The sequence below is a fragment of the Eschrichtius robustus genome, chromosome 13, assembly GCF_028021215.1.
Source record: "Eschrichtius robustus isolate mEscRob2 chromosome 13, mEscRob2.pri, whole genome shotgun sequence".
Classification (NCBI taxonomy): domain Eukaryota; kingdom Metazoa; phylum Chordata; class Mammalia; order Artiodactyla; family Eschrichtiidae; genus Eschrichtius; species Eschrichtius robustus.
Window position 1 is genome coordinate 3,445,467 of NC_090836.1, and position 22,990 is coordinate 3,468,456.

General features: G+C 40.8%; 1 protein-coding gene across 5 annotated transcripts in view; it reads left to right on the top strand.

Annotated features, from left to right (window-relative positions):
- The window catches only part of TULP3 (TUB like protein 3), a 51,934-nt gene that overhangs the window by 19,441 nt on the left and 9,503 nt on the right, over nt 1–22,990 (top strand). For 2 of the 5 annotated variants that reach the window (XM_068562161.1, XM_068562164.1), the window contains exons 2-4: nt 2,860–2,911; nt 11,679–11,838; nt 12,558–12,734. In XM_068562161.1, coding sequence (XP_068418262.1) covers nt 2,860–2,911; nt 11,679–11,838; nt 12,558–12,734 — 389 coding nt within the window. Of the gene's footprint in view, nt 1–2,856; nt 2,912–5,291; nt 5,390–9,401; nt 10,126–10,588; nt 10,629–11,678; nt 11,839–12,557; nt 12,735–22,990 lie in introns of those variants that run through there. The other 3 variants (XM_068562162.1, XM_068562165.1, XM_068562163.1) reach the window with 3 other exon arrangements.

Genomic DNA, 22,990 nt, shown 5'->3' on the forward strand with positions numbered 1-22,990 from the left:
TGGCAATCAACTCCTAGTAAAAATTTATAGTACAGATAATTGAGAGCCACTTCTGCCTTGTTTTATACTTTACTGTTTCTAAGAATGATGAGTCACAAAATCTTAAATTAGGAAATTGTCAGAAATAGAAAAGACTTTAGAGAGAGCTTAAAGACATTCAGAAGGGTTTGGTTTATCAGTTGAAGACAGTCATTTGATTCCATTTTTGTGGACTTCCGTCAGTCAAGCAAATCTGTCTCCTGATGGTATTAAATCTTGTCTGTTCATCCGTACTTGCAGTCTACTGTGATGACTGGCATAGAGTTTTGTATTGTTCTGTTTTGTTTTTGGCTGGGCCACGCAAGCTTGCGGGATCTTAGTTCCCCAACCAGGGATCGAACGCGGGCCCCCCCGTCTTTGGAAGCGTGGAGTCCTAACCACTGGACCACCAGGCAGTTCCCTGGCATAGTGTGTTATTAATTCTTTTAATGAAGAGGAAGTTACATGACTTGCTAGATCTAAAGGAAGTCAGTGGCTTTAGTAAGATGCTATATACTATCTAACTTTCTGTCTCCTAGAGCTAGCTTCAAAAAAGAAGTAGAATATATTTGATTTTTAGGTGTAATTTAGACTTTGCAAAGGGACCAGGATTAGTGTCTGTTTCTGCTGTTTCTGCATGGCTCTTCAGGTCTGTTTCTTTATCTTCAAAGTGTGAAAAATAATAGTACCTAATTCATAGGACTGTTTTGAGGAGTAAATAAAATAATACATTAAAAATACTTAGCACTGGGACTTACCTGTTGGCGCAGTGGATAAGAATCCACCTGCCAATGCAGGGGACATGGGTTCGAACCCTGGTCTGGGAAGATCCCACATGCCACGGAGCAACTAAGCCCGCATGCCACAACTACTGAAGCCCGCGTGCCTAGAGCCCGTGCTCTGCAACAAGAGAAGCCACCGCAATGAGAAGCCTGCGCACTGCAATGAAGAGTAGCCCCTGCTTGCCGCAGCTAGAGAAAGCCCGCGCACAGCAACAAAGACCCAACGCAGCCAAAACTAAATAAATAAATAAATAAATTTATTTTAAAAAAAAAACATATACTGAGTATTCATTATATTCCAGACAGTGCTAAGTATTTTTTTTTTTTTTTAATCAGTGATAATTCTGTCTGATCTTTGGTCAAACCATATAACCTCCCTGGACTAACTACTGGTCCTTATCTATGAAATGAAAGATTGAGACTAGATAGTGCTGAATTCCCTTCAGCATTATTGCAAGACTTTAATGTAGTCCCTATTTAACTACACTTTATTAAGTAATTAATAAATATGAAAAATTGTTTAAACTCACTATATTAAGTAATTAATACACATGAAAAATTATTTAGAAATTGTTTAATCATCAAAACCATAAATTAAATCAAGAGGCCAATTTACCTATCAAATTAGCAAATGTTTTTAACTTAATATTCCTTTTTTATTGAAGTATAGTTGATTTACAATATTATATTAGTTATTACAAGATAATGGCTATAATTCCCTGTGCTATACAATATATCCTTGTTGCTTATATCTTTTTTTTAATATTTTAATTTAATTTTATTTATTTTTTTATACAGCAGGTTCTTATTAGTCATCAGTTTTATACACATCAATGTATACATGTCAATCCCAGTCGCCCGATTCAGCACACCACCATCCCCACCCCCCCGCCGCTTTCCCCCCTTGGTGTCCATACGTTTGTTCTCTGCATCTGTGTCTCAACTTCTGCCCTGCAAACCGGTTCATCTGTACCATTTTTCTAGGTTCCACATACATGCGGTAATATACGATATTTGCTTTTCTCTTTCTGACTTCACTCTGTATGACAGTCTCTAGATCCATCCGTGTCTCAACAAATGACTCAATTTCGTTCCTTTTTATGGCTGATACTCCATTGTAGATATGTACCACAACTTCTTTATCCATTCGTCTGTCAATGGACATTTAGGTTGCTTCCCTGACCTGGCTATTGTAAATAGTGCTGCAGTGAACATTGGGGTACATGTGTCTTTTTGAATTATGGTTTTCTCTGGGTGTATGCCCAGTAGTGGGATTGCTGGATCATATGGTCATTCTATTTTTAGTTTTTTAAGGAACCTCCATACTGTTCTCCATAGTGGCTGTATCAATTTACATTCCCACCAACAGTGCAAGAGAGTTCCCTTTTCTCCACACCCTCTCCAGCATTTGTTGTTTGTAGATTATTTATTTATTTATTTTTTGGTCACATTGCTGCACGCGGGCTTTCTCTAGTTGCGGCGAGCGGGGGCTACTCTTCCTTGCAGTGCACGGGCTTCTCATTGTGGTGGCTTCTCTTGTTGCGGAGCATGGGTTCTAGGCATGGGGGCCTCAGTAGCTGTGGCACGTGGGCTCAGTAGTTGTGGCTCATGGGCTCTAGAGCGCAGGCTCAGTAGTTGTGGTGCAGGGGCTTAGTTGCTCCGCGGCATGTGGGATCTTCCCGGACCAGGGCTCAAACCTGTGTCCCCTGCAGTGGCAGGTGGATTCTTAACCACTGCGCCACCAGGGAAGTCCCCAGTATATGGTTTTAAAGAGGAAAAAAAAAAAATCCCCGCATGCATGGGGGTCTGTGCTCTGCCTTTTTCTTATCCTTTGGGTATTTCAGTCTCCTCAGGTCCTCTGTGGACTGTGTGTGGCATTAAGGATGGCACGTCCTCCTGCAGTCACTGTGGGCAGCATCTAGAAACCCGTGCTTTCCCTAAGGTAGAATTAATTGGTTCCAAATAGCCCAAAGGACTAGATACATGGAAAAGATGAGATTGACATGGTTTTAAAAGGATTTTCTCTTTACATGCTTTTTTTTAATGTTTTTTTTAACAGTGCCTTTGAGGATGAGACCGTGAAGCTCCGGCAGCTGAAACTGGACAATCAGGTGAGTAGAGTCTCCTTTCTTGAAAGACGTGGAGAGCTATGTTGACCATGAAGCTGATGGTCTGGACTTTGGGCTCTGGCAAGACCCACGTGCCTTGAGGACATCAGCATTAAAACTGGCCTTGGACTTAAATCACTGAAAATTCCTTGGCAGCTGTCATAAGAAATAGGAAAATGTTAACATTGTATTTCTGTGTAGTTAATTTGATCCTGCTGCCTTAAACACCTCTCTGCACTGTAATTTCATGTAACTACAAGATCTTTTTCTTATCTTAAAATGGAAATCTGAAAATGGTACTGTGCTGCTTAAAAGCCTCTATTGTCTACAGAATACTTTTCTTCACAGCACTGGTCCCACTTTTCACTTACACATTATTATTATCTTTTTTTTGCACTGATTTGACTTATGTTCATCTCCTCCATTAGACTAAGCTCCATGAGAACAGGAACTGAGTCTGTTAACGATGACCATTATATCAGAAGTTCCTGGCCTAGGGCTGGGCCCATAGTGATCCTTCATTAAATGTTTGAATGAAGGAAGGAATAAATGAACAGTTTTGTATTGTTACATGATGTGATCATCATGATTAGTCAGTTTAGAACCTATACCCAACATATATTACTTCCATATGAATGTTTTCTAATTCAGGAAACTCTGTAGGTCCAGGCTGTGATGTAGGATCATTAACAATCAGTGTCTAGAGTGGTAGGTGACTAAAAATACCTCCAAAGTTTTGTCTTGCTTTTTTATGTTGCTGTTGGACCTCCTAACAGGACTTGGAGTGTAGTAAATTACTTTAAAGGTGGAATCACTACAAACTAGTTACGAGGTCTCCACGGGGACGTGCCTGGGACCATCTGGCCTCCAGGGCCCCTCCCAAGCCCTTGGTGTCCATGGTGCCTCCGTGGGGCCTGTCACCAAGTCCACCACCTCTCAGGCCACCACCTGGGAGGCCTTCTCATGTGCGCCTGGAACAGAGCGTGGCCCAGTGGTCTTCAGGGACCCTCCGCTTCAAGGTGGTGGCAGTCGCCTCAGTGGTCAGCACCACGCATCCTGCTCTGCCCGCTGCCCTCCTCCCTGGCTGGGCTCGGCCTCCCGGGCCTGGACCATGGCCTCAGCCTCACCGCCTCTGGACGAGGCCCGGTGGTGGTGCGCACCGTCCGCCCTGCCCCCTCCAGGTGCCCTGGCCCAGGGAGCCCGGCAGTAGCAGCTTCACGGACAGGCAGGCTTCCTCACAACCACTGCTGGCATCCTTTAAGGAGACTGGGGCACATTTTAAGCAAATCTGGTGTTGCACAGCAGGGTAGGAAACGGCCACAAACATCTCAGCAGTTGCAGGAGGCTGCCTGCATCTCTCTGCGCAGGGCCTGTGCCCTCTAAGCAGAGGAGCCAGCTTGGGTTGTGCACCTGATCCCGTAAAACTGCCGCTGAGCCTGTGAAATAAACAGTTCTTTCTAGTACTGAAAAAGCAAACACACACAAGGAAAGAAGAGAATCTGGGATCACGAGGGAAATCGTGATTAGATATAGATTTATCACCCCCCCGCCCCCACCGCCCCTGCCCAAGATCAGAATAATTGCGATGAGCCCTTTATCTTTTACATTCCATTGCATAGCAGACTGTATTTAGGGAGACATACCACAAGATTTTAGATCTTTGTTTAGATCTTTGATTTATTTTTATAAGGCTCAGGGGTACATCCCTTGCTAACATGAAATGAAATCTATGGTCATCTACCAAGTGATGAAATAAGACATAAGATTTAAATTTTGTGTAGTTTTTGAGTTTTGTATATAGGTATATTTTCTGGATTTTTAAAAAAGATGGCCCAACTATTTTGTAATTTTTATTCTTTTCAGTGAGAATGCTACATGTGGTGTGGTATGTGTGTGGTATTTTGGGATTTGGGGATTTTGTAAGCCTTTTTATAGTACAAACATTTTTAAACTATGGTTTTATATAGGTAATAAAAACATATGAAGGACTTTCCTGGCGGTCCAGTGGTTAGGACTCCGTGCTTCCACTGCAGGGGGCACAGGTTCTAACCCTGGTTGGGGAAGTAGGATCCCGCCTGCCGCATGGCCAAAAAAATAAAAAAATAATAAAATAATAAGAATTCAAATTATACAAAAAAGATATTTGGTGAAAAGTCTTTCTCCCTCTACTTGGCTAGTTCTTTACCAGAGATAGTCAGTGAATATAAAGACATAAAATTTTATGGGAATTTTTAAAGATTCAAAGCGATCTCTTTGGACCTGATGTATAAATTTTGTTGCTAAATAGTGTGAGAATCCTGTGCGAGCCCTGAAATGCTGCCACGAACAGAAGAGGAGGTTCGTCAGCAGGGGGCCAGGGACTGCACGGTCAGACGGCCTGTAGCAGGAAAGGCAGCGCCACATACTGAATACAACACTGGGCCCAGGAGCAGACTTTGGTTCCCGTTCTGGCTGTGCCTTTCATTAGCTGTGTGATTTCAAGTAAGGTCCTCAAACTCTGTGAACCCCAGTTCTTTGGTTTGTGGAGTGAGGTCAGACTGGGTAAGATAACAGGTTGCTGGGGAGGATCTTAGAGTGTGGGAGTTAGGGCTGGCGTGGGTGGCGGTGCATTGAGGAAGGCTCGGTTGCTCCTGACTCTGGCCTCCCAGGCTGGCAGCCTCTTGGTGGGAGGCTCACAATCCAGGGCATGCCGGCCCCCCCGCCCACCTCTGAGGGGTACGGGGCATTCCCACCCGTGGCAGTGCATGTAGGTGGAGTTGGGAGGGGCTGGGGACCCTCCCTCTCCCCACCCCGCCTGCGGTGTGGGAATTCTGCTGTGGGAATGTCCCTGTGGTTGAGAGTTATTGGGCTGAGCTTGAGAAGTAGTTTGCTGAGAGCAACCAGAGTTAATCAGTCTCGTGAGGATTGGTCCATACTAACCAGTATCATAAGCGGTGACTCTTAAGTCGGGATTAATTTATTAATTGCTGGTGACCATATACCAGAATCATCAGGTCATCAGTTTCCCATTAGAAGAGTCTGTCTGGTAAGTTCGAAATCAGAGCAAGTGGAGTTTGTAAAATGAGCTTTATTGTAAATATCATTGTGTGATGGTGTAATTAATTCACCTCTACTAAAGGGATATACCTGCCCAAGGAATGAGATATATGATATCTGGCCAGGACACTCCCTGCCTTGGATCATTTGTACTAGAGACACAAGGTGAATCCTGCCCTTCAGTTCTACTTACCTTATTTCCACAGAGACCATTTCCCTTCTCTCACTGTATTCTTTTATCATCCACTACAGTTGTTATTGATTTGATTAAATTCATTTCCTTCATATCTATCCTGTTTTTCTGGTAGTTAATCTTAGAATTTAATGTTTAAAAATCCTAGACTTGCAGATAATTTACACATGGCTGTTTTTGTCCTATACAGATTTTTGAACAGCTTTATTGAAATGTAATTCACATATTATTAATGCTCAGTTACAATGTACAAATGATTTTTAAACCTTGTGTAAGTGGAATCATACAATATACAGTCTTTTGTGCCTGGCTTCTTTGGCTTAGCAAAGGGCTCACCCACGTTGTAGCATGTATCAGGAATTCATTCCTTTTTACTATTGAATACGTTCTGTTTTGTGGACAGACCATGTTTCTCCATTCATCAGCTGATGGACATTTGGGTTGTTTCCACATTACAAATAATGCTTCTCTGAACATCTGTGTATAAGTTTTTGTGTGGACGTGTTTTCATTTCTCTTGGGTGATCTACCCAAGTATAGGTATACCAAGATATACCTAATATGCCTTGGGTAATAGGAGTGGCTTTGCAGGTCATATGGTAACTCTGTGTTGAACATTTCAAGGGACTGCCAGACTGTTTTCCACAGTCGCTGACCATTTTACACTCCCACCAGCAGTGTGTAAGGCTTCCAGTTTCTCCACTTTCCTGCCAGTACTTATTATTGTCTGTCTTTGATTAGAGCCATTTTAGTGAGTCTGAAGTGGAGTCTCATTATAGTCTTGATTTGCATTTCCCTAATGACTAGTGATGTTGAGCATTTTTAGTGGCCATCTGTATGTTCTCTTTGGAGAAATGTCCATCCAAATCCTTTGCCCGTTTTTAAACTGGGTTACTTTCTTTTTGGTTTTGAGTTGTAAGAGTTCTTTATATAGTATAGACCCAAGTTCTTTATCAGAAATATTATTTGTAAATATTTTCTCCAATTCTATGGGTTGTCTTTTTACTTTTTTGATGGTATCGTCTTCAGCCCAAAAGTTTTATCTGTTTTTTCTTTTGTCATTTGCACTTGGGGTGTCATCTAAGAAACCATTGCCTACACGAGGTTACAAAGACTTGCTCCTGTGTTTTTTTCTAAGAGTTTTACACTTTCCATGATCTGTTTTGAGTTAATCTTTTTATGTGGTATGAGGCAGGGTCCAAAATCACTCTTGCATGTGGATATCCAGTTGTCCCACCACCGTTTATTCCCACTGAGTATATTTTGCTTTTATTTTTACTACTCTCACTAGATACTCATATTTTCGGGGTATGTGACACCTTAGCCAGCTCCAGAATGTAAAGATTTTCAGATTCTCTCAGGGATGTTACTCAGGCAGGGATGCACGTTAGGTGGAGAACGTTTATGCCATCTGGCGGTCAACGGATTAAAGTATAGCACAGTCCCTTTGGGCTGGGTCCCCAACTATGGATACGCACCCTTCGAAGGGAGGCAGCCATCAGTGCGTCGAATTGGTACTTGAAGAAGTCTGATTCAGGGACTCCTGGCGGTCCAGGGGTTGGGACTCGGCGCTTCCACCGCAGGGGCCCGGGTTCCACCCCTGGTCGGGGAACTAGGATCCCCAGAGCCGTTTGGTGTGGCCAAAAAAAAAGTCCGATTTTAAACTTTTAGTTTCATCCTCCCATGATCTCTCTTTGTGTGCCAGGAAGGTTGATTATTTTTAGCCAAACTGATAGACCTCTGGCAACCATTGTGATCTTGGTGGTCGTACCTGCGGTTACGCAGTCCGTTCCAAGAATGTCATAAAGTAACCAACCCATTATCTCTGGGAGTCCTTAGAAAATTGAGAATCAGTGGAGTCTCAAGCTATCATTAATTTGAGGCTTGCATGGGATTTATTATTTTATTGGATACAGTCCTTTGATGGAACCCCCCCCCCCCCCGAATATAATCTCCTTTATTTCCTCATTTATTTTGGTATTACCATTCAATATTTTGCTTCAGGGAATGATAGTAGGACCTACGACCAGATTCTGGAGAAGATGGATTCTTTGAGTTATTGCTCAGTTTCCAAGGGAGCTGGGAAATTTAAAGGTTTAGTTTATGTGACACTTAAAAGTCCTGAAGTCAACATTTTTAATTGTATTTAGGCATCAAACAGTCACCTTTGGCTCTTTTCCCGACTGCCCTGACCTTCCCCTTACAAAGGTAAGGAGTCCTTTGTTTACGTAGCCTCAGCTAAAGCACGCTTAGCTTTTCAGGGAAGGTAAAGCACAAATAAGTTGACACCATTACATTGAAACTCAGCCACATCTCTTCTCCTCCGTCCAGATTATGTGAGAGTCATTAGAATGCTAAGTTAGGTGACAGTTTTTACCAAGATGGCAGTTTGCCCATTTGTGGGTATTTTGTGAGTTTTTTTCTTATTTACAAACTTGGACAATAGGAGGGTATATTCAGTGCAATAATGTAGCAGCTGTGTCCCTGAGGTTCACAGTTTGAATCTAGAGTTGTTTTTTCTTAAGTTGTTGATCTGAATGGGTGTGACTAGCGTTGACATGGATAGAGAAGGGCTCCACCAGACACCTTAATAGGATCACTGTGGCCACAAATCTAGTCTGCCCTTTGCAGGTCTCAGAACTTGATTTTGTCAGTGAGCCCAGATGTAACGTGACATCTAGCTCTTTGGTTCCCCTTTTCTAGACCACAGGCAGAATTGTCCTCTGGAACAGATGCACACTAGTCAAACTTACAACACTCATTCATGAAGCCAGATGCCAGTTTATTCATTTACAGTGAGAACTCTGTACTCTTGCAGTGTGTATTCATCGCTACTGTTTATGATGCTCTGTTCTTGGGAAGAACAAGAACTTAGACTGAAAATGAGAAGGCTGATTGGTAAGCAAGGAGTCAGAGGAAGGAGAAGGAGATAGTCCTGAGGGCTCGTTCAACAAGACCGTGAAGAAGCCTTGGATAGTTTCCTGTCCTCAGAGAGAGGGAGCTTTCCCAATAGATAGGGTGCGCTTGTCTGCCAGAGTCAGTATCTCTCTTTCTTGGACAGGATGGACATATTCTGTCAAATTCTTGCTCTTTGGCTGCTTTTTTCTAGACCACAAGCAGAATGCTCCTTTTCTGTACAACAATTTTTTCTTTACATATGTTAATAAAATGGATTCGCTATAGCTCGTATTCTTGTTTCATCAGTTGTTTCACAGTTATTTTATTTTTTAGTTTTTTGGCCGTACCACGCGGCATACCGGATCTTAGTTCCTGGACCAGGGATCAAACCTGTGCCCCTGCAGTGGGAGAGCGGAGTGTCAACCACTGGACCGCCAGGGAAGTCCCACTTGTTTCACATGGATAATATGCGACAGTTTCTCATGTCTTTGTACTTCATGTTTACCATCTCTTTCAGGCAGTTAGTTTACTTCTTATCCATTATACAGACTTCTTAGTTGCTAGAAGAATCTTGTCAGCAAGTTCCAGGGGGAGAACCTCATTATAACCTCCTGTGTATTTAGTGTTCCTGGGACGTTAAGGTCCACCTGTGCGTATTAATTCATGGATCTCAAAATAACCTCAAAAATCCCAATTATTCTTTCCCAACTTGCTCTAAGCTCTATTTTCTTTCTTGACAGGATAGTCCCTTTGGCATATTATTTTAGCTCCCTACTAGCTTCTTTCCTTATGCACAAGGTTGGGTAAAAAAGAATAGGTATATTTCTTCTGTCTTCTGAATTTATCTGCAAGCTTTCATCAGGCCAGTTCTGGAGAAAAAATGCTTCCTTTCCTACTAATAGTCTCACCCCTTAGATTAACTCTTCTTCCTAGTGGCACTTTTTAAAAGCAGTATCAATGAAAAAAGTAAACAGATGGCTTTTTGCCTGAGAAACAGTAAAGTAGGTTATATATCTTTGCTTTTAAATCATGGCTTAATTTTTTAGCTTGGGGCTTGACACTCTCCTCTTCTGAGACGTCCCAGATCCACGGTAATTTCTATGTATTATAAGCTCTTATTTGCCAAGGCGTAAAAATAGTATATATGCTGGTACCTTCCTTTTCATCTCATTGGATTTTTTTCTGATAGTCTCTCATGCTTTTTTCCTGACTTTTCCTGCTACCCTACTCTTTATCTTGCTTTTATCCATAGAGTTGATTGTTTTTTAATTGGGATTTTCCAACTGCCATTTTTTTCCCATCTTATCCTTGGCCCTAATTTGTTTGATTACTAATTATGTAAAAGTGAGCAAGAAAGCAAAACTTACTGCTTTTTAGCTGATTAAAACATGAAAATAGTTTGGGGTTTAGAGGATAGTAAGTTTTTTTTAATTTTAAATTTTATATTGGACTATAGTTGATTAATAATGTTGTGTTAGTTTAAGGTGTACAGCAAAATGATTAAGTTATACATATACATGTGTCTATTCTTTTTCAAATTCTTTTCCCATTTAGGTTATAACAGAATATTGAGCAGAGTTCCCTGTGCTATACAGTAGGTCCTTGTTGGTTATCTATTTTAAATATGAGTAGTGTGTATATGTCAATCCCAAACTCCATTTCTATCCTTCCCTCCCGCCCCAGTCCTTCCCCTTTGGTAACCATAACTTCATTCTCTGTGAGTTTATTTCTGTTTTGTAAATAAGTTCATTTGTATCATTTTTTTTAGATTCCGCATACAAGCGATATCATACGATACTTGTCTTGCTCTGACTTCACTTAGTATGATAATCTCTAGGTCCATCCATGTTGCTGTAAATGGCATTATTTCATTCTTTTTTATGGCTGAGTAATATTCCACTGTATATATGTACCACATCTTCTTTATCCATTCATTTTTCGATGGACATTTAGGTTGCTTCCATGTCTTAGCTATTGTACACAGCACTGCAATGAACATTGGGGTGCATGTATTCTTTCGAGCCATGTTTTTTCTCCAAATATATGCCCAGGAGTGGGATTGCAGGATCATATGGTAGCTCTATTTTTAGTTTTTTAAGGAACCTCCATACTGTTCTCCATAGTGGCTGCACCAATTTACATTCCCATCAACAGTGCAGGAGGGTCCCCTTTTCTCCACACCCGGTGGATAGTAAGTTTTATCTTTTTCTTCCAGTTACAAAAGTAAGAAAATTTAGAAAACTAAGAAAAGGAAAAATAATCATCCATATGCTACCCCCAGAGAAATCACCATTACTGTGTTCCTTCATCTTTTCTCCTATTCATGTGTGCATATATTTTAAACTTGATTGTGCTTTGATCATACGTTAATTACTATATATTTTTAATATACTTAGATCATGGTCTCAGCTTTGCTAGAAATAACATTTGTATAATTTTAGATAGATCTTTTATAGGCGTTTAGTAAATATTTATTAAATGAAGTGAATGAATCCTTCCCTCTCTGTGTCTCAATTTTCCCATTTCTTAAGTGGGAAAATTTAATTCACAAGAGGTTTTGTAAGGATCCATGAAAGACTATATATGTTGAAGTAGCTAGATCTCATCATCACTCTCCTGGCTGTGCTATCACAATTTTCCCCAGAGAGCGCTGCTGGAGAAGAAGCAGAGAAAGAAACGCCTGGAGCCGCTCATGGTGCAGCCGAACCCAGAGGCCCGGCCACGTCGGCCCAAGCCGAGGGGAAGCGAGGAGCATGCCCCGCTGGTGGAACCTCAGGCCCCGCCCGGCGGTGTCACCCTGCACGGTGTGTACTCAGGCAGCATCTCTGCCTGCTGCTGCACGGTTTCACAAGCCTGGGGGAGGCAGGAGGATTCTCAGGTGGACCAAAGGGACAGTATTAGCGTCGTTGCCAGGTACCTTCGTGTATCTTTAATCACATTCAGGGCCTCTGAGTTGGAATAAAAGCAGTGGTCTGATCAGTGGAGGGTACCTTAAAGCTCTCAGCCGTCCTGGAACTGTTGTTTTACATGCAAAATGAAAGTGCCCAGAAGTGCCCACTTGAGGAGCTTCCAGGCTTGATTGTTGCCTCCTGGCAGAGTTAACCATGAAGCCAGGAGCAGGTAGAGAGCACCCATTCTTCCAGTAGCCGGACTCAGAGGGACATCTGAGTCAGCGACGGGGAGAAGGAAGAACAGGGTTAAACAACTCTACAGCCAGCCCCCTCGGCTCCTGGCTTGGACGAGATCTGGATGGACTTCGGAGAACCTACTTGGCTTTCAGTCTCATTCTTAAGTTTCTAAAGCACAGCATCAGGTACATCTACTTTAGTGGCAGTCAGGGCGTGTTGATAAAATGAACACCAGCTAATAAAATGGATTCCTCTGTTAACAGATGTCCTCGTGGATGTTAAAGAAGGAGAAGTGAAACGGTTTGGTGGTTCTTAATTCAGATCACATACACCAAAACCATCCAGCCAAATAGTGGATAATACTTTCTTCTTTTTTCTTTTTGTTGGGCCCCTAGGCATTGATGGTCCAGCTGCCTTCCTGAAGCCAGATGCTCAAGACATGGAAACCAGACTTCACATTCTGTCAGTAGGATCTTCTGCCACGGAGGAGGATACTGAAGGAAGTGCTGATGGAGATAGCACTTGGGACCCTGCTTCCAAGCCAGATCTTCAGGAGATTCTCCAGAAACATGGTGAGGATTGGTAACAGTTTTGAGGCAGTGAGTTAGTTAAATAAAATATAAAACAGGGAATTCCCTGGCGGTCCAGTGGTTAGGACTCTTTGCTTTCACTGCCGAGGGCCCAGGTTTGATCCCTGATCGGGGAGCTAAGATCCTGCAAGCTGCGCAGTGCAGCCAAAATACATATATAAATATATGTGTGTGTGTGTGTGTATAATATCAGCAGCATTAACTACTATTACGGCTGCTTCCTTCCTTTTGACATTTTATTTTTGTCATCCCCACCCTGTTCCTTTGACTGAGTTGCCCCTCAGCACCCTACCCTGCCTCTGTTTCACGGTTTATATTCCTCTAGTGATAAGGGGAGAGATAAATAGCCAGCTTAGTGGAAACACAAATTGGATCAAAATATCCTTAAACTAATAATACTTTTTCCATTAGAGCCTGCTTTCTGCCAGTTGGAGTTATTCCCATAAATATTCCTGTACGTTTCAGAGGTCCTTTGTAGTCTTCTCCTTCTTAGAAGACTAATTTTATAGTGAGAAGGAATTAAGCATCCCCTTTTCAGATGAGAAGACGGACGGCCAGTAATGACTGGCTGTTTGCTGGGTACTTGCTTTGTCATAGGCATTGCTGGGTCCTGGGATATGTGAGTCAGGAGGTTCTACCACAGACTGGTAGGATAGATGTACATTCAAATGGATTCGTGTATTCATTCATTTAGAAAACATGTATTGAGGATATGCTATACATCAGGCCTTGTTCTAGGCACTTAGGATACAATTGTGAACGAGGTTCCTGCCCTCGTGGAGCATGTATTCTGATTGAGGCTTCGTGCACCTAAATTGAGGCTTCATGGACCTAAATAGCCAAGGGAGTGTGGAGAGGGGTGCCCAACCAGAGTTGATCTGGAGGTGACGTCTAAGCCAGAGCGTGATGCGGGAAGAGGAGCCGGCAGCTCAGAAGGGCTGGAGTGCAGAGCTCGAGGTGACAGGTGGGAAGGGGCGTGGAGAGAGATGGGCTGGAGGGGTGGGCGGGCTCCGATTACGTTGGGTGTTACAGGCCGAGCTAGGGTGTGGACTTCCTGTGAAGAGTAACAGGAACCTATGTGGGATTTTAAGCTGGAGTGATAGCAGAAAAATTACTCTGCACTATGAAGAATGAATTGGAGCGGGCAAGTCTGGAAGCAGGAAGGCTAATGAGGAGATAGTTTGGCTGATGGCCTGATCTCGCGTTATATTTTGGTGTATAGAGTAGAAAGCAGGAGAAATAGAACTCCGCTGCGGGGCAGTGAGAGGGACAAGGACCACATCGAAGGAGGTGGCGACTCAGCTGAGGCATGAGGGGTGCGTGTGCTCCTGTGCGCAGCTGTCAGCTCAGGCGCGGCTGGAGACTGACACTGAATGTCTGTTGCTTGTCAGGCACTTGACATACCTTATCTCAGTATTTGTGACAGTACTGTGAGGGGTTACACGTGTTAGCCTCTCCTTTTCACATGTAAGAAAATCGGTTCTCAGAAAGGCTAAGTAATTTGTTCTCGATCACACCGCTAGTTGGTTAGGCGGCAAACTTGGGCAGAAGAAATTACGTCAGCAGAGGCATCAGGTGTATAGAGTATAGAGCATGATGCATTTGTGGAAACTGGGGCAGGGTGTGGCAGGGGCAGCGTGTGGCGTGCTTTAGAGCTCAGCTCTGGGGCCAGCCAGCGCGGTTTGGAGACTCAGCTCTGCCACCTCTGGCTGTTGAAGGGGAAAACAGCGCAACTTTTCTCTGCCTCAGTTTCCCTGTCTGTAATATGAATGTGGCCGTGGTAATTCTGTTACTTTCCTATCGTTATTATAACAAAAGACAGTGAAAGATGTGGAGGAGCCAGAACAAGGAGAACTCTCAGTTTAACCAAAAGCTAGATTACTTACCCCAGGTCATCGAGGTGAATAGTGGCAGACCTAGATATTCTGAGTCTTAGTCTAGTTCTTGATCCCTTACTGTAAGTACCAAGCTGTCCCTTTTACTCTGCCCTATTAAATGACCGCTGTGTTCTTTCTCAGAATTGGCCTTTCAGGACCAGATGGGTTAATGCCTTTTTGAGTCTGAAAAAGTTGCATCTGGACCATAAAAGCCATTAAGTGCTCTCTTGACTAAGACTTAAGAAGTGTCAGTTTGGAAGATAACGTACCTCAAGTGGGGGTCCAGTTTGCTTGTCTTACAAGTTTGGGAGAAATCCTTGATCTCCATCTTAAAACATGTATTCACATAAACTGAGTTCTTGGTACAAATATGGCATTTGAAAACATAGTACTAACATTGTAAATCATCTATACTTCAATTAAAAAAAAAAAAGAAGAAAACGTAGTACAGAGTGAAGATATCCATATGAGAGTGAGATCCCTAGAGTTTTATGTGTTTTGCTACCCGTCCCCAAAAGTTAACGTTTTAGGAAAGAGAAAAGAAAGAAAGAAATGTCCTTCACAAACCAAAGAATTTTTAAAATAATAGCTTTATTGAGATATAATTCACATACCATACAAGTCACCCATGTAAAGTGAACAATTGATTGGTTCTTTAGTATATTCACAGAGGTCTGCAGCCATCAGCACAGTCAATTTTGGAATGTTTTCTGACGCCAAAGAAACGTCATACCTGTCAGCAGTCACTTCCCATTTCCCTCCAGCTCCCCATCCCTGGGCAGCCACCAGTCTACTTTCTGTCTCTGCGGATTTGCCTATCCTGGTGTTTCATATAAACAGAATCAGTCATACACTGTGTGGTCCTTTATGCCTGGCTTTCACTTAGCATCATGTTTTCAGAGTTCATCCACGTTGTAGCCTGTGTCAATGCTTCATTCTCTTCTGTTGTTGAATCACATTCCATTGTCTGGATAAGCCACGTTTTGTTCCTCCCTTTATCAGTTGATGGGCATTTGGGTTGTTTCCACTCTGGCTATTATGAATAATGCTGCTATAAATAGTTACGCGTAAGTTTTTGTATGGACATATGTTTTCACTTGAGATTAATTTTTTTTTTTCACACACACACAGTGTATTTTATTTTTACAAGAGATAAATAGACTGACACGAAGTATTGTACATGGATGACCACAACAAAAGCAACAATGATTGCAATTACCAAACGTGAAACACACTCATACTATGTCATAATATTGACATTCAGTCCAGTAATCCTCCACTGTAACAGCTCCTTTACTTTGCAGTGAAAATTGATTTGTATATTCTTTGCCTCTGAGTCCTTGTGGGATTTTTTTTTTTTTAATTCAGACAGAAAGTCACAAAAATTATACTCATCCTCATCAGTTCACTCAGTCCCATGTAATTAAATTTTTTTTTTCATCTTGATCTTTTGTTAGCACTTTTTTGAGTTCATCAGTTTTTCATTAGAGTTCTGAAAATGCTTATTCATTCAGTTCAGCAGTACAGTCAGTTACCAGAAACCTGTACTTGTCAGAGTCTTTTCCATGACTTTCTTGAAGATGAAACCCTTTAATAGGAACATACTTGCAAAAGCATCAGAGTACACCCAGAACTGTCTGTAAATGAGAAAAGACTTAAAAATGACCACAGTTAAAGATTTGATGAAAGTTCATAATAATGCAGTTGACAAGAAAATTAGTTATTTCTGAGATATACATTTTAAAGTAATAACTAGGATTATTACTTATAACATTATACCAGAACATATAAGATTTTTGGAAATTTCATGTAATGTCTGAAACATTTATATTAACATATTTCCATACATATTTCCATACAAATACAAATATAAGATTTTTAGAAATTCCATGTAATGTCTGAAACATTTATATTAACATATTTCCATACAAATAACCCAATGAAAGTTTAGTATTAGTTGTTTCGTTTGTTTTTTTATACTGCAGGTTCTTATTAGGCATCAATTTTATACACATCAGTGTATACATGTCAATCCCAATCGCCCAATTCAGCACACCACCATCCCCACCCCACCACAGTTTTCCCCCCTTAGTGTCCATATGTCCATTCTCTCCATCTGTGTCTCAACTTCTGCCCTGCAAACCAGCTCATCTGTACCATTTTTCTAGGTTCCACATACATGCATTAATATACGATATTTGTTTTTCTCTTTCTGACTTACTTCACTCTGTATGACAGTCTCTAGATCCATCCACGTCTCAACAAATGACTCAGTTTCGTTCCTTTTTATGGCTGAGTAATATTCCATTGTATATATGTACCACAACTTCTTTATCCATTCGTCTGTTGATGGGCATTTAGGTTGCTTCCATGACCTAGCTATTGTAAATAGTGCTGCAATGAACATTCGGGTGCATGTGTCTTTTTGAATTACGGTTTTCTCTGGGTATATGCTCAGTAGTGGGATTGCTGGGTCATATGGTAATTCTATTTTTAGTTTTTTAAGGAACCTCCATATTGTTCTCCATAGTGGCTGTATCAATTTACATTCCCACCAACAGTGCAAGAGGGTTCCCTTTTCTCCACACCCTCTCCAGCATTTGTTGTTTGTAGATTTTCTGATGATGCCCATTCTAACAGGAGTGAGGTGATACCTCATTGTAGTTTTGATTTGCATTTCTCTAATAATTAGCGATGTTGAGCATCTTTTCATGTGCTTCGTGGCCGTCTGTATGTCTTCTTTGGAGAAATGTCTATTTAGGTCTTCTGCCCATTTTTGGATTGGGGTGTTTGTTTCTTTAATATTGAGCTGAATGAGCTGTTTATATATTTTGGAGATTAATCCTTTGTCCGTTGATTCGTTTGCAAATATTTTCTCCCATTCCGAGGGTTGTCTTTTCGTCTTGTTTATGGTTTCCTTTGCTGTGCAAAAGCTTTGAAGTTTCATTAGGTCCCATTTGTTTATTTTTGTTTTTATTTCCATTACTCTAGGAGGTGGATCAAAAAAGATCTTGCTGTGATTTATGTCAAAGAGTGTTCTTCCTATGTTTTCCTCTAAGAGTTTTATAGTGTCCAGTCTTATATTTAGGTCTCTAATCCATTTTGAGTTTATTTTTGTGTATGGTGTTAGGGAGTATTCTATTTCATTCTTTCACATGTAGCTGTCCAGTTTTCCCAGCACCACTTATTGAAGAGACTGTCTTTTCTCCATTGTATATCTTTGCCTCCTTTGTCATAGATTAGTTGACCATAGGTGCGTGGGTTAATCTCTGGGCTTTCTATCTTGTTCCATTGATCTATGTTTCTGTTTTTGTGCCAGTACCATATTGTCTTGATTACTGTAGCTTTGTAGTATAGTCTGAAGTCAGGGAGTCTGATTCCTCCAGCTCCATTTTTTTCCCTCAAGACTGCTTTGGCTATTCGGGGTCTTTTGTGACTCCATACAAATTTTAAGATGATTTGTTCTAGCTCCGTAAAAAATGCCATTGGTAATTTGATAGGGGTTGCATTGAATCTGTATATTGCTTTGGGTAGTATACTCATTTTCACAATGTTGATTCTTCCAATCCAAGAACATGGTATATCTCTCCATCTGTTGGTATCATCTTTAATTTCTTTCATCAGTGTCTTATAGTTTTCTGCATACAGGTCTTTTGTCTCCCTAGGTAGGTTTATTCCTAGGTATTTTATTCTTTTTGTTGCAATGGTAAATGGGAGTGTTTCCATAATTTCTCTTTCAGATTTTTCATCATTAGTGTATAGGAATGCAAGAGATTTCTGTGCATTAATTTTGTATCCTGCAACTTTACCATATTCATTAATTAGCTCTAGCAGTTTTCTGGTGGCAGTTTTAGGATTCTCTATGTATAGTATCATGTCATCCGCAAACAGTGACAGTTTTACTTCTTCTTTTCCTATTTGGATTCCTTTTATTTCTTTTTCTTCTCTGATTGCCGTGGCTAGGACTTCCAGAACTATGTTGAATAATAGTGGTGAGAGTGGACATCCTTGTCTCGTTCCTGATCTTAGAGGAAATGCTTTCAGTTTTTCACCATTGAGAATGATGTTTGCTGTGGGTTTGTCATATATGGCCTTTATTATGTTGAGGTAGGTTCCCTCTATGCCCACTTTCTGGAGAGTTTTTATCATAAATGGGTGTTGAATTTTGTCAAAAGCTTTTTCTGCATCTATTGAGATGATCATATGGTTTTTATTCTTCAATTTGTTAATATGGTGTATCACATTGATTGATTTGCGTATATTGAAGAATCCTTGCATCCCTGGGATAAATCCCACTTGATCTTGGTGTATGATCCTTTTAATGTGTTGTTGGATTCTGTTTGCTAGTATTTTGTTGAGGATTTTTGCATCTATATTCATCAGTGATATTGGTCTGTAATTTTCTTTTTTTGTAGTGTCTTTGTCTGGTTTTGGTATCAGGGTGATGGTGGCCTCATAGAATGAGTTTGGGAGTGTTCCTTCCTCTGCAATTTTTTGGAAGAGTTTGAGAAGGATAGGTGTTAGCTCTTCTCTAAATGTTTGATAGAATTCACCTGTGAAGCCATCTGGTCCTGGACGTTTGTTTGTTGGAAGATTTTTAATCACAGTTTCAATTTCATTACTTGTGATTGGTCTGTTCATATTTTCTGTTTCTTCCTGGTTCAGTCTTGGAAGGTTACACCTTTCTAAAAATTTGTCCATTTCTTCCAGGTTGTCCATTTTATTGGCATAAAGTTGCTTGTAGTAGTCTCTTAGGATGCTTTGTATTTCTGCGGTGTCTGTTGTAACTTCTCCTTTTTCATTTCTGATTTTATTGATTTGAGTCCTCTCCCTCTTTTTCTTGATGAGTCTGGCTAATGGCTTATCAATTTCGTTTATCTTCTCAAAGAACCAACTTTTAGTTTTATTGATCTTTGCTATTGTTTTCTTTGTTTCTATTTCATTTATTTCTGCTCTGATCTTTATGATTTCTTTCCTTCTGCTAACTTTGGGTTTTGTTTGTTCTTCTTTCTCTAGTTTCTTTAGGTGTAAGGTTAGATTGTTTACTTGAGATTTTTCTTGTTTTTTGAGATAGGCTTGTATAGCTATAAACTTCCCTCTTAGAACTGCTTTTGCTGCATCCCATAGGTTTTGGGTCGTCGTGTTTTCATTGTCATTTGTCTCTAGGTATTTTTTGATTTCCTCTCTGATTTCTTCAGTGATCTCTTGGTTATTTAGTAACGTATTGTTTAGCCTCCATGTGTTTGTCTGTTTTACGTTTTTTTCCCTGTAATTCATTTCTAATCTCATAGCGTTGTGGTCCGAAAAGATGCTTGATATGATTTCAATTTTCTTAAATTTACTGAGGCTTGATTTGTAACCCAAGATGTGATCTATCCTGGAGAATGTTCCGTGCGCACTTGAGAAGAACGTGTAATCTGCTGTTTTTGGATGGAATGTCCTATATATATCAATTAAATCTAACTGGTCTATTGTGTCATTTTAAGCTTCTGTTTCCTTATTCATTTTCATTTTGGATGATCTGTCCATTGGTGTAAGTGAGGTGTTAAAGTCCCCCACTATTATTGTGTTACTGTTGATTTCCTCTTTTATAGCTGTTAGCAGTTGCCTTATGTATTGAGGTGCTCCTATGTTGGGTGCATATATATTTATAATTGTTATATCTTCTTCTTGGATTGATCCCTTGATCATTATGTAGTGTCCTTCCTTGTCTCTTGTAACATTCTTTATTTTAAAGTCTATTTTATCTGATATGAGTATAGCTACTCCAGCTTTCTTTTGATTTCCATTTGCATGGAATATCTTTTTCCATCCCCTCACTTTCAGTCTGTATGTGTCCCTAGGTCTAAAGTGGGTCTCTTCTAGACAGCATATATATGGGTCTTGTTTTTGTATCCATTCAGCCAGTCTATGTCTTTTGGTTGGGGCATTTAATCCATTCACGTTTCAGGTAATTATCGATATGTATGTTCCTATGACCATTTTCTTAATTGTTTTGGGTTTGTTTTTGTAGGTCCTTTTCTTCTCTTGTGTTTCCCACTTAGAGAAGTTCCTTTAGCATTTGTTGTAGAGCTGGTTTGGTGGTGCTGAATTCTCGTAGCTTTTGCTTGTCTGTAAAGCTTTTGATTTCTCCATCAAATCTAAATGAGATCCTTGCCGGGTAGAGTAATCTTGGTTGTAGGTTCTTCCCTTTCATCACTTTAAGTATATCATGCCACTCCCTTCTGGCTTGTAGAGTTTCTGCTGAGAAATCAGCTGTTAACCTTATGGGAGTTCCCTTGTATGTTATTTGTCGTTTTTCCCTTGCTGCTTTCAATAATTTTTCTTTGTCTTTAATTTTTGCCACTTTGATTACTATGTGTCTCGGCGTGTTTCTCCTTGGGTTTATCCTGTATGGGACTCTCTGCGCTTCCTGGACTTGGGTGGCTATTTCCTTTCCCATGTTAGGGAAGTTTTCGACTATAATCTCTTCAAATATTTTCTCTGGCCCTTTCTCTCTCTCTTCTCCTTCTGGGATCCCTATAATGCGAATGTTGTTGCGTTTAATGTTGTCCCAGAGGTCTCTTAGGCTGTCTTCATTTCTTTTCATTCTTTTTTCTTTAGTCTGTTCCGCAGCAGTGAATTCCACCATTCTGTCTTCCAGGTCACTTATCCGTTCTTCTGCCTCAGTTATTCTGCTATTGATTCCTTCTAGTGTAGTTTTCATTTCAGTTATTGTATTGGTCATCTCTGTTTGTTTGTTCTTTAATTCTTCTAGGTCTTTGTTAATCATTTCTTGCATCGTCTCGATCTTTGCCTCCATTCTTATTCCGAGGTCCTGGATCATCTTCACTATCATTATTCTTAATTCTTTTTCTGGAAGGTTGCCTATCTCCACTTCATTTAGTTGTTTTTCTGGAGTTTTATCTTGGTCCTTCATCTGGTATATAGCCCTCTGCCTTTTCATCTTGTCTATCTTTCTGTGAATGTCGTTTTTGTTCCACAGGCTGCAGGATTGTAGTTCTTCTTGCTTCTGCTGTCTGCCCTCTGGTGGTTGAGGCTATCTAAGAGGCTTGATGGGAGGCTCTGGTCGAGATTAATTTTTTAACTGGCCTTAGTCTTATCCTTGGGTGTCCTTGAGAAAAACTTGATACCATTTATTTGTGAACTATGTAAAATAGACCAGCGTTGTCCCTCCTCTGAGGTGGATGACTGTGGGCAGCACTGCTTGTTGTTCGGTCTCCTTGTCATTTGTGATTTGGGGGCTGTTCCAGCTATTGTGTGAGGGGTGACTTTACCCTGTAGACCACGGAGCGAAGCGAGGTGGGTCTCGCCCGTAGCTCTGCCCCTTCCTCTTGGGCAGAAATGCTTCTCCTGGGGCGTCATCCTCTCACGTGTGAATTTGAGGGTCGTGCTTCTTTTATAACACACAGCACACTTTGTGTCCCATAAACAAGCAAGAGACAAAACAGAAAATACGACTCGCCAGTCCCTCCTCCTCAAACTCATATAAATGTGAGGATAAAATGAAAAAATAGTTTTTAATCAGATAGTTTGAAGTTTTCTGTAAAAGGTCCAAGGTAGTAGTACTTCAAGCATTCCCAACTCAAATTAGTTCACAAGACTACCGATGAACAAAATGTAGGAAAACAAAGAAGTAACTGATAGAGACGTCTATCGTGGTAAAATGTGCACAGCATTTACCATTTTAACCGTTTGTAAGTGCACAGCTCAGTGGCATTAGGTACATTCACACTGTTGTGCAGCCGTCAGCACCGTCATATCCAGAACTTTCTCATCTTCCCAGACTGAGACTCTGTCCCCATCAAACACCAACTCCCCATCCCCCGCCCCACCCCCAGCTCCTGGCAACCTCTGTTATACTTTGTCTCCATGAATTTGACTATTCTAGGCCTCATAAAAGTGGAATCATAAGGTATTTGTCCTTTTTGTGTCTAGCTTATTCCACTTAGCACGATGTCTTTAAGATTCATTCATGTTGTAGCCTGTGTCAGAATTTCATTCCTTTTTTAAGGCTGAATAACATTCTGTTTATGTATATACAACAGTTTGTTTATTCATCAGTTGGTGGATATTTGGGTTGTTTCCGCCTTCTGAAAACTGTGAATAATGCTGCTGTGAACATTGGTTGTTCAAGTATCTGTCTGAGTCTCTGCTTTCAGTTCTTTTGGGTATATACCCAGAAGTGGAATTCCTGGATTATATGGTAATTCTATATATATATTTTTAGGAACCCCTATGTTGTTTTCTACAGTGGCTGCATAATTTTACATTGCCACCAGCAGTTTCTCCACATCCTCACCAACACTTATTTTCTGTTTTTTGGTTTTTGTTTTTTATAATAATCATCCCAATGATTGT